Below are 17,065 nucleotides of genomic sequence, written 5' to 3'. Positions count from 1 at the left end.
TTTTGCTTGTTATGAATAATAAATGGAATGATGTAAAATAATTAATGTAAATGATAAAAAGAAGGGTCTGAGGGTAAAATTTTTATACTATAGGAAAGCCTGAACCTCAAATCAAATGGTTTAAAGAAGGCAAGAATTTGAGCGATGGTCCGGACTTTGAGATTTCCTACAGAGATGGCAGAGTTAGTTTGATGATACCTGAGGCATTCCCAGAGGACACTGGGAAATATACATGCAAGGCTCAAAACATTGGAGGCCAAGCTTCAAGCACTGCTGAACTTATTGTTAGAGGTATCTTGATATCTTTTTATAATATTTTATACGGCTTTTCATGATTAACCCTTTCATGCTGGATAGTGCACTGATATTGCATAACACATTTGATGCCTGAAGGTTCTTTCCATATCATAATCTAATCAGTTATTATATTCTGTGAATTCACTTTATTTCATGGGCATGAAATTTCATGTTTGGTCACAAAGAACATTATTCGTGGGTTCTTTTGTTGGTGGACTGTTTATTTTTACAAAAGGTAAAATGTAAATTATGTGATGCAAAACAATCTTACAGCAGACAAAATGCAAGAATTTGTTAAATAGTGGCAGATGTTATTCTTAGATTATTTAATTTCTCCTATTTTGATGTGTATATTTTTTTTAACCTGTGTATCTCAACATTCTTTTACAGGCTGTTAGTTGGTTGGGTTTTTTTTAGGTTTTCAAAATTGGTGAAAATTTTTGTTATATCATTTTCTATCATTTTTTTAGCGTCAGTTACCCCGCCATCTTTCACAGAGAGACTGTATGACATATCAATCAAGGAGGGGGAACCTGTCAGATTTACTGTCAGAGTGGCAGGTCATCCTGCCCCAGAGGTCACATGGCTCAGAGAAGGCCAGCAGTTGGTCAGCTCTCCTGATTTTGAAATTATCCAGGTAAGAAGTTAGTTAGCTACTTGTCTGCTGAATGTTGAAATCACTTGCCTCTGCCATTACAAATTAATTCATATTTAATAAATGCCATGGATAAAGACATTTATTCAGATTAGAAAGGTACTCAGCAAAGTCATGTTGAATAGGTAGTTTTACTCGGAAGTATATATTTCTGAATATTTTAAATGACCTCATTTTTGACCTTTCAGGAGGGTGATATTCATTCCCTCTGCATACCAGAGGTGTTCTATGAAGATGCCGGTCAATTTACTGTAAAGGCTCAAAATCCAGGTGGCCAGGCACATGTCTCTGCTAACCTTGTGGTTCAAGGTATTGTATTTTATTCTTTATCATTTGCTTTTTAAAAAATTATTGTAAAATTTTGTTGATTTGATTGTGTTCTCAAGGATTGTGTTTTAAAGGAAAGTTATGTAATGCTAAAACTTTGTTATGGTCTGCTTTGTGAAAATGTTGAAACTGAATTTTGTGATAGTTATGTTTAAACATATTTTATCTTGATAACTTTTATATATTACAAGTAGCAATATAAGATTTGATTAATTTTAACATATCTGTTATGTTCAAAGTTGTGATATGAATAATTTTATTTTCCATAGCTGTTCCTAAAATTGAAGAGGAGGAGCAGAAACCTGTTAGTGAAGCCCGTGAAATGTTCGAGCCAAGCCGGGCACCAGGCGTGCGCTCGGCACCTAAGAGACCTACCGATGAAGCACCACTTTTCAAAGTCTCCAAAATACAAAAGCCTGCTGAACAACCAAAACCAGAAAAATTCACAGATAAGGTCCAAATGGAAATTGTGGATCAAAGACCTTTACCGGAATTTACGAAGAAAATTCCACTTTATGGAATTCCTGTTGATGAGCCGGATATGCAACAGGAAAAGAGAGTGAAATCATCTGCTGAAATGCGCATACCTAAATTTGGTGTTCCTGTGGAAGACCAGGTGGCGCCACCAACTAAACAGACTCTTTATTTGAAAGAAAAACCAAGATTTACAAAACCACTGAGAGACACTAAGGTTAAAGAAGGTGAAAAGGTTAAACTTGAAGTAGCCTTCAAGGGTCAACCAGAACCAATAGTCAAATGGTACAGGGACGATGCTGAAATTCAGAGCTCAACCGATTTTGAGATTTCATACAGTGATGAGGGAACATCGTTATCAATTGCTGAAGTTTTCCCTGAAGATCAAGGCAGGTTTAAGTGCGTTATTACAAATGCTGATGGCTCAGCCACTTCTGAAGCAAATCTGGCAGTGTTGCGTAAGTTTTCTAAATGTTTTTCTTTGATGTTTTAGCTCATTAAACTTTTAACTTGTGGAAAATATAATAGAAACTGTTTCATTCCAAACCAACTATAATTCTGACCCATTTAATACCACAATTTAACGTTTTAAACTTGATTATAATATGTTCAACTTAAAACTGAATTAAGGAGTTTATGGTTTGGAATTGAATGGAAAGGAAAGGGTGCATTACAAAGTGATAAAAAATGACACCCTTTTACAAGGTATCTTGTAACAACAGCATTGAGGGGAGCTTAATGCAGATAGATACCAACATTACTATTAAGGAAATGAAACCAATTTTTTTATTTTTCAGCTGCTAAGCCACCTGCCACATTAGCCAAACCTCCGGTAAGCGAAGAATTTGTACCAGAATATGCTGGACCTCGTGAAGAGAGGATCCCGTCACCTATCGAGGCAGTAAAACCAATGTTTATTGAGAGATTACAGACTACTCGTCTTGTCGAGGACACAAACATCATCTTAGAGAGTCATGTGGCTGGTCAGCCATTCCCAGATGTCTACTGGACAAAGGACGGACAAAAATTATGGCCAGATGCAAGGTAAGTTCCGGAGCAAATAATTTCTTTAAAAAAATGTAGTATTAAAGATACTTTGTTAATGTATATATAATCAGTTCAATAAAAAGAAACGCTTTTCTATAGCTTTTGACAGTTTGTCTTCTTCAGAAAAAAATTGACATTCATTAAATAACAAATGTCTGTTTAACAATACGCTATGTGGAACATGACGATAAAGCAGAAATAAAAGTTTTGTGAAATAAAAACAGAACAGAAACGTTGATTCATTTAATAAACTTTCCATATCATCAGAGACATTCTCTTTAGGCATAAATTTTTTATTAAAAATTTGTTAATTTATGAAATTGACCAACAATATTACATGTTTGCAGTATCGTAAAGTTTTGTAATTGTGTTGTTTTTTTCCCTACCAGACACAAGATATCTGTTGATGAGCATACTGGAAGGTGTACACTGATTATTTCCCGATGCAGACCAGAAGATGCTGGAGAATACGCATGTATAGCCGTCAACCCTATGGGTGAAACTGTAACCATGGCAACTCTTCTTCCTGTCGAAAGTAAGTTACGATCTAAATAAGAAGCTTAGAATTTTTTATAAGTTTTTATTAAAAAAATGAATAGGTATGCAGTTTAATCAAGAACAATGCTTAAGTCAGTGTAGGTAATTTTCATTTATTAATTTTATTTTTATAAAATTGATGCTTTTTGTATAATAAAGCTATATGCCATATCAAAGTCTTGAACTTGCCACCCACAGAGAAAGAGGCTCCCCCGCCACCACTGCCGGCTACCATGCCACCAGTTCTACCATTTGAAGAGGAAGTCCGACAAAGAGCACAACAGCCGAGGCGCACGGAGAAGGAATTCTTTATCCCACGTTCTAACAGAATCCTTGAGAGTAACATGGATTATAGAATGTCCCAACAGGAAGAGCCCGAGTACCAACAAGTCATGGAGGACGAAGTCTCACCAGTAAGATATCTTTAATGCTTTAAGTAATAAATTATCTGGATTCAAGATAAAATTATGATGCTTTTTGTACTCGACAGCCTTAAATTATGATGCCTTTTCTGCTTGAAGGCCTAAAATTATGATGCCTTTTCTACTTGAAGGCCTAAAATTATTTTGCCTTTTCTACTTGAAGGTCTAAAATTATGATGCCGTTTCTACTTGAAGGCCTAAATTAGTATGCCTTCATTGCTTAATGGCTAACAATAAGTCTACTGTTTGTATGCACAAAGATTTCCCCCAGACATGTCCCCTTCATGCCCTTGAAGGTTAAAGTTGGAGGCAAAAAGTAGTGATTATTTTCCTGCTGTTTCCACAGAGTGTTATTAAAGTCAAAAAGTACATCACTGTATAGCATCTAGTGAGATGTAGAACATTCTGAAACTGTGAAAATAATGAAAGGTAGGTAGCCTAGAGAAGGACTGTTAAGTCAGTTAGGGCTTGCCTTACTTTTCAGGTTCTCTTGTTTAATATGCTTACTAAATATCTTTCTTTTGTATTATTATAGAGGTTCCAGGTATCTCATTTCGAGGATCGTTTACGTGAAGAGATACAGTACCGGGAAGGTAAAGTCCGGTTTGCTAGTGAGACGGAAACCTCAGAGTATGATTCTGAGGTGCCAGATGCCAATGCACCGGAATCTGCTCCACAGATTGTACAAACCATGAAAGACTTTCACCTAATAGAGGGCGCTGATGCAACTTTCGTCTGTAGAATTATTGGCAAGCCTAGGCCAAAGGTATCCATATTTGTACTTATCATAAGGTTTCAATATTGTTATGAGGTTAACAAATGCTTCATTGTTTAAAGATATTATTCAAATAAGTGTAAGATGTACATGAAGAAAAGTATAATTTCCTTAAAATTTATAAAGCAATTTAATTAAAGTAAATATTTTGAAACGGTTGATTTCTTTATTCACTTTTGTTGATATTGGGTTGAAAACAATTTATCAATAATACTTGAATAATTGGAAATTTAAATTATAGTTTACTATTTTGTTCTCAGAGATATGCAAAGGATAGTTAGTAGTAAGAAATATACTCGGAAACAAATTGAAAATCATATTTTTGTACTTTTGTTGCCTCGATTTGAGTAAAAAGTGTAATCGCGCTTTTCAATATCGGGTCATTTTTCACAACCATAATAATCAAATGGAGTCCTTACAACATTGTGTTTTTATTCTGCTATGTAGGTTGCCTGGTATAAAGATGGTCACCGCGTTAAGCGCTCCAATCGTTACGAAATAAAGTACGATAGAGATGGATTCTGCACACTGCGTATACGTGTGGCTCTCCCAGAGGATGCTGGGCACTACACAGTACTCGCTGTCAATGCTCACGGCAAAGACACGTGTTCTAGTCAGTTAATTGTCGAAAGTGTCGGAAATATAGATGCTACCTCATATGTTCAGCCAGAAACCCTTGACAGGATGTTCAGAAAGTAAGTCTGTACAATATTTTTATTTCAATGTAATATAGAAAAATTGATTTAGGTCACTTACTTAAAACCTCTTGCCCATTATTGTAGTAGGTTTTAATTTCTACCAGGATTTTACTCTTTTATGTGAGGAAACTACTGTGAATTCACTAAATATTGTAGAAATGAAATTTCGTGGTTTTGTCACAAAGAACATTTTCGAGGGTACTTAAGTTTGTTGACTTTGTTTATTTTTTCAAAGATAAAAATTAATGTAAGATCATGATGTCATGCAAAATAATCTTATGAAATTTTGATGGTTGACCTATCCACGAAAAACACATAAATCAGTACCCCAAAAATAATAATGATTTTGCAGTATGTTATCTTCAGTATTTTAGTATGAAATGTGGTTAGAATGGTTAGAAGTATAATAAAAATCAAGATTTTAAATGATGAAAACATATTCACTTTTACTTTCACTGTTCACAGGGATTCAACCCGCACACCTAGTGACCAAGACGTAGGTGGTGTGTTTGAGTCTCAGCTCAAACCTCAGTTCAAGATGAAACCCAATGATACTGAGGTGAGGGAGGGCCACACAGTCCGGTTTGATACTCTTGTCACTGGACGACCAGCACCAGAACTAACCTGGTTCTGTAATGATCGCAAGGTTTTCCCAGATGACCATCACAAGGTATGCTGTTTTTCTTATTTTTGAAGACTTTATAATAATGATCAAACTTATGATGTTTTTTAAGGTATTTTATTATTTACACATTAGTTTTTTTTGTTCATTTATAAAATTTGCAGTATTGTTTGTTATAAAAGCACAATGATTATTCTTATTTGATTTAGCAATAGTAAATTTATTAAAAGGCCCATGCCTCAGAAATCCATTTTTTAAATTTTTTAGAAATGTCAAACATGTATTAATCATGTTTTAATAATGGATCAAGACCATATGAGATGCTTTTCAACGAATAAAAAATATAGCATTTTAAAGGCATAATGGGCCTTTAAGTGATATTGATATTTAAGTTATTTTTTGCATCATGATAATGTCTATCGTCTAAAAAAAATGATTAAATATTCTATATTAATATTACAGATGGTGGTAAATGAGGACAGTGTACACTCACTAATTATAACTAAGGCATCACCACGAGATGCTGGTGTTTATACATGTCTCGCAACAAACAAAGCTGGTGAAAATACATTCAATGTAAACCTTAGAGTTCTAGGTAATATTTTATTTTACTACTTACAGCAGTCTGTAAATAGATGATGAGTTAAAATAAAGACCTATATAGCTTAAGAGTTGAAGTATTTAAAAAAATTATATGTATTTCTCCAAATACATACATTTTTGTGGTATTACTATATACCGGTATATAATGGTTATAATTGTGGTAATCTAGTTTCAACCCATTAGATATGATATACCAGACATTGAATATATTAAAATATTTTTAAAAAATTATGAAAAGTTCTAAGGAAAATAATACAAGCAGAAAAACAATCAGCACAGGATAAGTTTTAAGGTTTATTTAATGATAATAACCGACGTTTCGACTCTCACAAGTCTTCATCAGGGTTATAAAAATTGATGAAAAGTTGTTTTTGATAGAATCTCTTTAAATTTCATAGCTGCTGCATTCTATGAAATGTTGCTTTTTCTGTACTTTATTCTTACTCTATAAACTTTATTGTTTTTCAGAACGGGAACAAATGCAGCCTCCTAAGTTTGTAGAGAGGATGCAGAATTATACCATTAAGGAAGGTCAGAGCGTGACCTTGACTGCACGTGCTGTCGGCACACCTACACCAATGATGAGTTGGCAGAAAAATAACAAAATGTTGACCCCAAGCAAAGATTACAAGTATGTCTTATAAATAAATTATTTCAGATTTTTTTTTAAATAATGCTTATATTTTGATTTCAGAATAAAAATATTCTGTAGGTTACAAGTACCTGTCACATTAACGTTGGAACAGGAGTGTAATAAAGCCATTTAATAAAAAAGATATTACACAAGTCATTTGTGTTATATACAAATATAGCGTCAATGCAAAGTGACTCTTTTCATCTGTTAAAAGTTCTCATTTTGGATATGTGATAAATAGATTATTAAATTTTTGTAAATTCAAAACTTATTTTATTAAACACTTTGAATAAATCAATATCATGCTCACAAGAGGTTTGCATAATATAATTTTATTCAAATAATTCAATAAATTGAGTATTAAATCTTCACTCATTCAATATCCTCTATTATACACCTGTAAAAATATTCTTTCTTATAGCTAGTGCTTTGATATAAACTTTTTGAAAAGATAACAATTACAAGACTGATAATTATACCAAAATTATTTATCATGTCTTGAGGATACTTTTACCATATAAAAAAAAGTTCCCTCGTTTTTCTACTGAAAACAATTCATTAAATTGCGAGTGTTTTTTCTACAGAATTGAGATAGATAATGGACGAGCGGTTCTCTATATAGAAGATGCCAAGAAAACAGATGCAGCTTGGTTCCAGTGCACAGCTGTAAATGTGGCTGGTTCTGCCATGACAAAAGCTAAACTAGTCGTTACACGTAAGTTACAGTTAATTCCCACAACTAAGTATTCAAAATGGACTTGATAACAGGTTTATAATAGTTGACGGCTCTTAAGAGTGAAACAAGCCACCAACTGAAGAAGAAAGTAGGCAAATAATTTAGTACTTTTTTACAAAATGTGCACAATTAAGAAGACAACTGGAAAAATACTAAATTTGTGGCAATGAGTATTTTTAGTTTGGGATTTTATGTTGATTTTCCTGTATTTCAATTCTCTGCCAGTTATTAAAAATTTTTAACGGTTTTGATATTTCTGACGGTTTCTGTTGTAATAATGGATTTAAGTGGTACAATTGAAAAATTCTTTGTTCACAAAATTGTATTGTTACTTTAAACATAAAAATAGAGAAAGCATTAATTGATAAAAAACAGAAAGGGTTCTAATCTTCTTAGTAGTATAACTTTTGATATTTGTTTCATTTCCTTTATAGCTGAAGTTGCAAAGAAGGAAGAACCTGTCCAGAGGTTTGTAGTTCAACCAAGACAAACATCACCGTAAGTATAATTAAAATGATAAGTTTTTTCCTGACAGTTGATTGGCTTTAAAACCCAGTTTATCTATCTATTCATCATTCTGACTTGAAATTGATATTGAGGGTTCATAGTAGTTTGTTTACTTCAATGATAAAATTGTGTTTTGTTAAACCATTGTCTCACAAATATAGAAATATTATATACATTACTTAGTTTTTCCATACTTTTAATGGCAGCGTAGCCAAGTGGTGAATGCATTGGACACTAGTAATCTAAGGATTTCTGGCCTTGTGGGTTCAAACTAGATTATTTAAGTAGTATAAACCAATAAAATACAATTTACAAGTGTAATTGGTTTAGACATTAAGACTTAAGTATTAGAATTTTGGTGACGGTTTTGGCCCCATTTTCTTTGCAGACAATATGAGATTCAGCCTGAAGGCTATGTACAGGAAATTTCCTATGTTAAAGATGGCGATAGTGCCGTCTTACGTCTAGTCAGGGAGGAAGACCTTAGCAGGTTGTAAAAGAGTTTTGAATGAGCATGATATATAACACAGGGGAGTGGTACATGTGTCTCCAATGTGTTCTAGATTGTTTAAATTTTGTACCTGCATTGCTTGTAAAATCAACTCAGTGACCTTGTTTAATGCTTTAAACAAGGAAGCGCTTTTTCTATCTTTCTGTTTAATTATTTGATTAATTATTGTAACTTCTATTTGTTGAAGTACTATTCAAAAAAGTTTTATTTCAGGCTGCTATGCATGTCATACATGTAGTTATTGTAAAATTGTTGTCATAGTGATTTTATTAGCACAAAGTGATACCATTGTTTTATTACTTTATTCACTTTATACATTGTCAAGAAAAAAAGTTTGGATATTTTGCATGTAGCTTTATTTTTTCAGTTGTTAATGTGTTAAACATGTAAATGAACAATATTAGAAAATATCACTGGATATGCAGTAAGGGCTTTTGAATGAATGTAAGCTTTTTAAAACAATAGGGTTACCATAGATTAATAACTTAAGCAGTGTTAATGATATGTCCATTGCACCATTATAGAGGTATGCAAGGTCTGTGTATACCTACATGTTCACAATCTAACCTAACTCTATGCTGTAATGATATTAAAGATTCCTACACTCAGAATAAATAGTTCTAAATTCAAAGCATGGATAAGAATATTACACACATTAAGGAAAACATTTTTTTTCCTACCAAGAGTAGATGAGCTAATTCTAACATTTTTTTTGAATGGCTATAGAGAATCTAGGACATATATTAAGATAATGAATGTTGTGCTTGAAAAGAGAATTTAGACAATAATTCTTTAGCTTCTTAAATCGATAATGGCATGAAGAAAACACATTTATTAAGAAATACTCAAAATTATGTTTTAAAGATAATATTATAATAAGTAAATGTTTTAGTATTTTGGTAAAAAGTGGAGTGGACTGCTCCTTGGACATCTCTTGTTTTTTGTCTAAGATTTTTTAATGCTTTTCCCTTCTCCAGTATTTATTTAATTTATGATAATGAAGTTTCAATGTTGTGATTATATTTTTAATTTGTTTTGCTTTACCTTTTAACAGTTTATTTATTGTGTGATTGTTGTGTATTCATAATTAACTGTTTCTTTTAGCTCTACGCCAAGCTATCTTTCCTCTGACTCCCCCGATCAGACCACGCCTTATTCCACCTTACCAAAGGGGGTTAAACCCCCACCTTCAACCCCCGTGTGTGCCTCTGTTGAAGCATCGCCAGAGTTACGACGTAAAAGGTGTTATTGCCATTCATTTCTTTTTTGGATGTTGTTGTGCTGTTTTGTTTTTCATTTTGTGATTTCCCATCTTTTGTTACTGACAAATGGTGTGAAAAGACCATCAGTTATACAAACTTAATTTGTCTTTAAGACTAACTGTTATGTACTTTTGATTGCTAGCAACAATTATTATGACTTTTTTTTTTTAAAGTTTCTACCATTTCAAGTTGCATTGTTTTATTTTACATCACTAAAGATCTTATATAAACTAGTGTATTATTTACATAAATGTACTGTTTTTTCCAAATCAATACTATGTAACATTATCTAGCCAATTGATTAGTTAAAATATATATAAAGCAAAGTTATTTTGAATATAGTTAGTAAAATTTAAAATACCAAATATTAACAGAATGCCCTACCAGAGACTTGAGAGACCAGAGCCTATGGCTGTTCCCATGGAAACAGAACTTGAAGAAGAAACCAAGGTACCAACAGTTGCTGAGGCTCGCGCCCGCTTTGACACAACTGATTCTGTTCCACCAAAGAAAGTGTCCAAGATGGAATTCAAACCTGTCGGTCCACCAAAAGTTCCAGCTCAAGTACAGCCCAAACCTGTACCAGAATTTATACCAAAGAAAAAGGTACCTCCGGTACAGAAACCTGTGCCGAGGCCAGAGCCTACTCCCCAGGAACAACCAAGCAGGGTAACCAAGAAGAAGAAAAGTCCATCACCAAGGTGAAAAGGAATTTTGTAATGGCATGCAATTATGAAAATGTTGTGGCAAGAACATGATGAAATAGATCTGAATTTGTTCCATGCATTACAGCTTAAAAGAATTTTAGAAGAAAATATTGGTTAATACTTTTTACTAAAAATCCTATGTTTGACATACACATTGTTATAAGAACAACTTCTAGAGGTTAACTTGTTTATATGTTTATTGTTAAAATATAGCTTTTTAAATGTAGACACATACTGTTAGACAAAACTAGAGAATTTAGTCGGTCTATGTTTTTTTTTCTGTTTGTAAATTGGTTAAATATTACAATAAAATTTATGATACAACAGCTACGAGTTACAGCCAGAGGGACCGGTGCAACAGATCAGTTACGTATCCGACACAGAATGTGGTTACGTGCGTGTTATATCGGAGGAGGAACTTGATTATAGAAGGTTTGTGATGGAATGCAAATTTCATGTACATGGTTATCTTGACTGAGTTTCTAAAATGTCAATGTATACAAGATAACACAAGCATGGAGTGTTCCAAATGTCAATGTATACAAGATAACACAAGCATGGAGTGTTTCAAATGTCAATGTATACAAGATAACACAAGCATGGAGTGTTTCAAATGTCAATGTATACAAGATAACACAAGCATGGAGTGTTTCAAATGTCAATGTATACAAGATAACACAAGCATGGATTGTTTCAAATGTCAATGTATACAAGATAACACAAGCATGGAGTGTTTCAAATGTCAATGTATACAACAAACATGGAGTTTTCCAAATGTCAATGTATACAAGATAACACATGCATGGAGTGTTTCAAATGTCATCAAGTACAAGCATGGAGTGTTTCAAATGTCACCAAGTACAAGATACACAAGCATGGAGTGTTTTAAATGTTACCAAATACAAGATACCTAGCATGGAGTGTTTTAAATGTTACCAAATACAAGATAACTAGCATGGAGTGTTACAAGATACCTAGCATGGAGTGTTTTAAGTGTCACCACATACAAGGTTAACTAGCATGGAGTGTCATAAATGTCAACCTTAACAAGATACATGTTCATGCCGTATTTCAAATGTTAATGTGCACAAGATACACATGCATGGAGTTTATCAAATGTTAATGAACTGAAATTAGAATGAACATTAGATTTTATCTTTTGAATAAGTACTTATTTTTCTGGGCTTAATATTCAGCAATTTTTGTAATAACAAGGTGGTCTTAAAATAGTATGTGAAGAAGATCAAATGGAAGAATAACAAAGATGCATTTGAATATTTGACCTTAGTAGTTATTAGACTATATATTATGCAATGCTCTGTGATATGACAGAAAAAAGCTGTGTATGATTATGATAGTGGTCTTTTCACATAAATGTGTCATATAGAAACAGTTAAGACTTATATTAGCAAATTTTAGTTTTAATTGTTTGACATTGGCTAAAATTATTGTTTTATAACCTTTTAATTTTTTGCATTTGTATCAAAACTTTTTTTCTTTAATTCTCCAGACGTGAAGAACCAACCAGAGCTGAGCCACCAAAAGTGCCTATAACTGAAGAAGACGACAGGTTAGTTAACAATTAATTCATACCCCACCCATTCATCCTGCAATTAAAGTTGAATCTGCTTGTCTTGATACAGAATATTTAATGTTTGAACACTTCCTATATTATTAATTCTAAGATTTTTTTTTGGTTCGGCTATGCTTCAGAATGGTACATACTTAATTATTAGTAAAGTACAAAATTTTACACCTCATTTGATAAGATAGGTGTATTATTTTTAATTACAGAAATTTTTATGTTAAGATTCGCATATAGGCACATTGCAAGCAGATTCTTAAATATGCGGCACAGTATATAGATTATCGCATAATATACGTTGTGTACTACATGTACATGTATACTCTAGACACCTTAAAAACCCCAGTCTACGAACTAACCCATTGTTTCTATATATCTATGTTTTATATACATGCTAGTTCACTGTACTAAATCTGTAAGTGTATTATTATAAATGTATGTTGAAGAAATGTATATACATGTATATATGTCTACAAGAATTGTGAAAGTATTTGTCTGTGTATGTCGGAATGGTAATTGTTTTGTTTAGAGCTAAATAGAAAGAATAATTGGGAGATCGACGTTACTCTGTCGTTACTTGTTCTTTGAGTTATGATCAAGTTGAGATAGAGTTACTGAGATTAACACTTGATATATACATATCTGCTGTCACAATTTTAATGCTAGAAATTCACATTGTATGTTTTGTTAATGCAAAAAAGTCATTGTTTTAACAAATATTTAATACAAAAAGAAAAAAAATCAGACAACACAGTTGCATGGAAAAAAAAGTATTGTATGCTACTATATCATATCAATGTATACAAAGGCCAAATGCATATTATAGTCATATTTGTTTTAGAATATAGCTTATTTAGTATTGTTGTTATGCAACAAAAATTACAGAAAAAAGCATGTTCCGACCAAAGTCCCACCAGCAAAAGCTCCAAAACCAAAGAAGGCACCATTTGTGCAACCGGTTGTTAAATTTCAACCGGAGGTACCAGTTTCGGTTAGTGAACCGGAGACAACAAGAAGAACAGAAGCGAAACTGAAGCTTAAAGTTCCGCCAGGGGTAAAGCCAAAACCGAAAAGAAAGGCCGACTCACCAGAAAGGTGATGATCCATAATGCCTGGTGTTGTAATTTTTTGCGTTAGATTTGTTGTTGTTGGTTAACCGCTAGAAATTTTTTGTAACATCATTTAGTTAGAATTCTGTTTGTTTTTTAACTCAAATTTTGTTTGCAGAGTGCTAGTTTAATTTTGCTTTATATATTTAGGATAAATCTGTCCGCTTTTGTAACAAAATTCTGCACCTTTCCATTGCATGAGTGTTTATTCAGATCTTGTAGATGAAAGTGTTACAATCCATTACTTCTTGTAATATTGATAAAAAGATATAGAGTGGAATGATCCGAATCCCAATAAAAGTTATTTTTGTATGTTATGTAATATTGGCAACAAGTCCATGTATTTCTGTTGCTTTTATGTCTGTGTGTGTGTGTGTCTGTGTGTGTGTTTTTTTTTAAAAGGAAAATTGTGTGCTAACCTGGCAAATGTAATTCTCATTGTTTTTTAATTTGGACTTGACTCAGAAAGAGATGTTTGTACCAATACCGTTTCCCTTTTTTATTCCTGACAAGTCTGTAATTGCTACTGTTCATTTATCCATGAAGTGTTTCTATAGAAACAATTTGGGAGTTTTATGGTTTGAAAGGATTATGCATGTTGTTTCAAAGAATGGCCAATTACCAAACTGAATTAAGGCATGTTCAGAGTGTTGAAATAATAATAAATGATTGATATAAAGATTGACTGTTATAACATATAACTATACATATTATTAAAACCTTTTTTTGAAATGAAATATAAACAAGTTCTAGGCATATAATAAAGTAATTTTTAAACCACATTTATCAATCTGTTTATCTCAGTTGATATATAAATTCTATTCAATTTCTTTGACTTCTACTAGTGTTCTGTACTTTTTCATACAATAGCTAGTCTTTGATACACTTTTTATTCCCACCAGTCTTCTTACATATAAACTGACCAATCATTTTATTTCTTCTATAGTCACTATGATATCCAGGAACGAGGCTATGTACAGGAGATTCATTATGTCTCTGACACAGAGATGGGATCTCTTAGACTTGTAGGTCATTCCACAGAGGAGGAGTCATCAAGGTGATCATGTGACCTGCAGTTTGAAACCCCCCAGAGTTCATACTCACATAAAGCATTTTGTAGATTGTTCCTCCATGTTAATTAACAAGTTTATGTGAACATAAGATTCATTACCAACATGAGATGCCATACCAACACGAAATTCATTATTCATTACCAACACCATACTCATGATTCATTACCAACACCAGATTCATTATTCATTACCAACACCAGATTCACAAATCATTACCAACACCAGATTCATTACTATCACCAGATTTATGATTCATTACCAACACCCATACATTACCAACACCAGGGTCATAATTCATTACCAACACCAGATTCATTACCAACACCAGATTCATTACCAACACCAGATTCATGATTCATTACCATCACCAGATTTATGATTCATTACCAACACCATATTCATGATTCATTACCATCACCATATTCATGATTCATTACCAACACCAGATTCATTACTATCACCAGATTCATGATTCATTACCAACACCAGATTCATTATTCATTACCAACACCATATTCATGATTCATTACCAACACCAGGTTAATGATTGATTACCATCACCAGATTCATGATTCATTACCAACACCATATTCATGATTCATTACCAACACCAGGTTAATGATTGATTACCATCACCAGATTCATGATTCATTACCAACACCATATTCATGATTCATTACCAACACCAGATTAATGATTCATTACCAACACCAGATTCATTACTATCACCAGATTCATGATTCATTACCAACACCAGGTTCATAATTCATTACCAACACCAGATTCATTACCAACACCAGATTCATTACTTTCACCAGATTCATGATTCATTACCAACACCAGATTCATTATCAACACCAGATTCACAAATCATTACCAACACCAGATTCATTACCAACACCAGATTCATTGCTATCACCAGATTCATGATTCCTTTCCAACACCAGATACATTATCAACACCAAATTCATGATTTATTACCAACACTAGATTAATTGCCAACACCAGATTCATGAACAACATAAGATTCTTTATCAACAAGTGTAATTCTGAAGTGCTTTTGTTGTTAGTGTATTGTTGTTATTCCAAAGCATGGTAAACTTTTCCCTAACAGATAATTTTGAGAATAAAATGATTAATTAAATCTGTTCCCCCAAGTGTGATACAAAAGATTTCCAAAAAGGAATGGTAGTTTAATTTCCAAAAAGGAATGGCAGTGTGATGAAACCTGTATCCAGTCATTGTCTAACCTTGTCCCTGTTTTGAACAAATATATAATTCTGGTTTAACTGTATTATAACCCAAAGAATTGAATCCATGGATGATTTACATGTGTGATGATCGAATAATTTGTGTCTTCGATGGGTTACTATGGTAACATTGATCATAATCAGGTTGGGACAGTGCATGTTTGTGTTGGATGTCTTGTGATTTAAACATAATGAGGATTTCTGTGTGATAAGATCACGACTTGTGTTTCAAATCTCATACAGATGAAGTGTTGAAAATAGTTAATTATAAATTATGAAATACACTATCATATTAAAGTATCATCTTCAGTTTTATGCAATATTTGTACTTACATTCTCTTTAAAATCAACATATCTATAAGTTTCAGATTTCAAATAATTGTTTTTCATTTAATCTTTATCCTTTGTTTATTTTATTTAAAAAGTGAAATGCTTCATTCAAAATTTTGATTTCAACCAATAAAATTTCACATTTTTACATTTGAATTGACCAATCATATTATGAAATTAGGTAATTTTGAAATTGACCAATCATATTTGCAAAATTAGTTAATATTTGAAAGTGACCAATCGTATTGCGAAATTAGGTAATTTTAAAATTGACCAATCATTGTGAAGGTAATTTTAAAATTCACCAATCATTGTGAAGGTAATTTTGAAATTGACTAATCATATTGTTTCTTCTATAGTCACTATGATATCCAGGAGAAAGGCTATGTACAGGAGATACACTATGTCTCTGACATGGAGATGGGTTCTCTCCGTCTTGTCAATTACTCCACTGAGGAAGAATCTTCAAGGTTCGTCATGCATGAAAACCCCTAAAATTATTCCCATGTTTTGTTAAATAAATATCAAATAAAGACAGTCATTTTCATTATAAATAACTGACAGTGGTTGATTCAATTTGTGTTTTTGTTTCATGAAAAATTTTAACTGATGTTCAGAAATTTCATAATCAAATTTTTGCATAGAAATTTCATAAATCAAATTTTTACATTAATCACTTTGAAAAGCATAATCATTCTAAATGTTGCACTTCTCAACATTTTTTTAAGTGTAGACTAATCACTATAGATTAAGGAACATTGAAATAAATTCAACATAAAAATAAAACTATTTTTGATATAAATTGCTTTTTTTAGAGCTGAAGACTTGTTCCCCAAAGTTGAGCCTCAAATTCCTCAGTCCTTGGAGACAAAGTACAAACTGTTCAGGTGCAGTATTTATGATT

General features: G+C 32.5%; 1 protein-coding gene across 1 annotated transcript in view; it reads left to right on the top strand.

Annotated features, from left to right (window-relative positions):
* LOC132741091 (titin-like) overlaps window positions 1-17,065 on the top strand; it is a 284,076-nt gene that overhangs the window by 75,921 nt on the left and 191,090 nt on the right. Inside the window, exons 51-73 of the mRNA XM_060729177.1 lie at window positions 94-291; window positions 768-934; window positions 1,141-1,261; window positions 1,549-2,211; window positions 2,551-2,797; window positions 3,190-3,335; window positions 3,536-3,750; window positions 4,295-4,525; window positions 4,982-5,229; window positions 5,698-5,902; window positions 6,317-6,449; window positions 6,926-7,088; window positions 7,676-7,806; window positions 8,262-8,325; window positions 8,723-8,824; window positions 9,950-10,087; window positions 10,482-10,808; window positions 11,142-11,246; window positions 12,325-12,384; window positions 13,285-13,494; window positions 14,455-14,565; window positions 16,521-16,631; window positions 16,977-17,048. Coding sequence (XP_060585160.1) covers window positions 94-291; window positions 768-934; window positions 1,141-1,261; window positions 1,549-2,211; window positions 2,551-2,797; window positions 3,190-3,335; window positions 3,536-3,750; window positions 4,295-4,525; window positions 4,982-5,229; window positions 5,698-5,902; window positions 6,317-6,449; window positions 6,926-7,088; window positions 7,676-7,806; window positions 8,262-8,325; window positions 8,723-8,824; window positions 9,950-10,087; window positions 10,482-10,808; window positions 11,142-11,246; window positions 12,325-12,384; window positions 13,285-13,494; window positions 14,455-14,565; window positions 16,521-16,631; window positions 16,977-17,048 — 4,168 coding nt within the window. The remainder of the gene's footprint in view (window positions 1-93; window positions 292-767; window positions 935-1,140; window positions 1,262-1,548; window positions 2,212-2,550; window positions 2,798-3,189; window positions 3,336-3,535; window positions 3,751-4,294; window positions 4,526-4,981; window positions 5,230-5,697; window positions 5,903-6,316; window positions 6,450-6,925; window positions 7,089-7,675; window positions 7,807-8,261; window positions 8,326-8,722; window positions 8,825-9,949; window positions 10,088-10,481; window positions 10,809-11,141; window positions 11,247-12,324; window positions 12,385-13,284; window positions 13,495-14,454; window positions 14,566-16,520; window positions 16,632-16,976; window positions 17,049-17,065) is intronic.

Source organism: Ruditapes philippinarum, unplaced genomic scaffold (genome assembly GCF_026571515.1).
Source record: "Ruditapes philippinarum isolate M1 unplaced genomic scaffold, ASM2657151v2 ctg2_1_1_1_1, whole genome shotgun sequence".
In the NCBI taxonomy this organism is placed as follows: Eukaryota; Metazoa; Mollusca; class Bivalvia; order Venerida; family Veneridae; genus Ruditapes; species Ruditapes philippinarum.
Note: the sequence above shows the minus strand (reverse complement) of the source record. Positions and strands in the feature narration are given on the sequence as shown.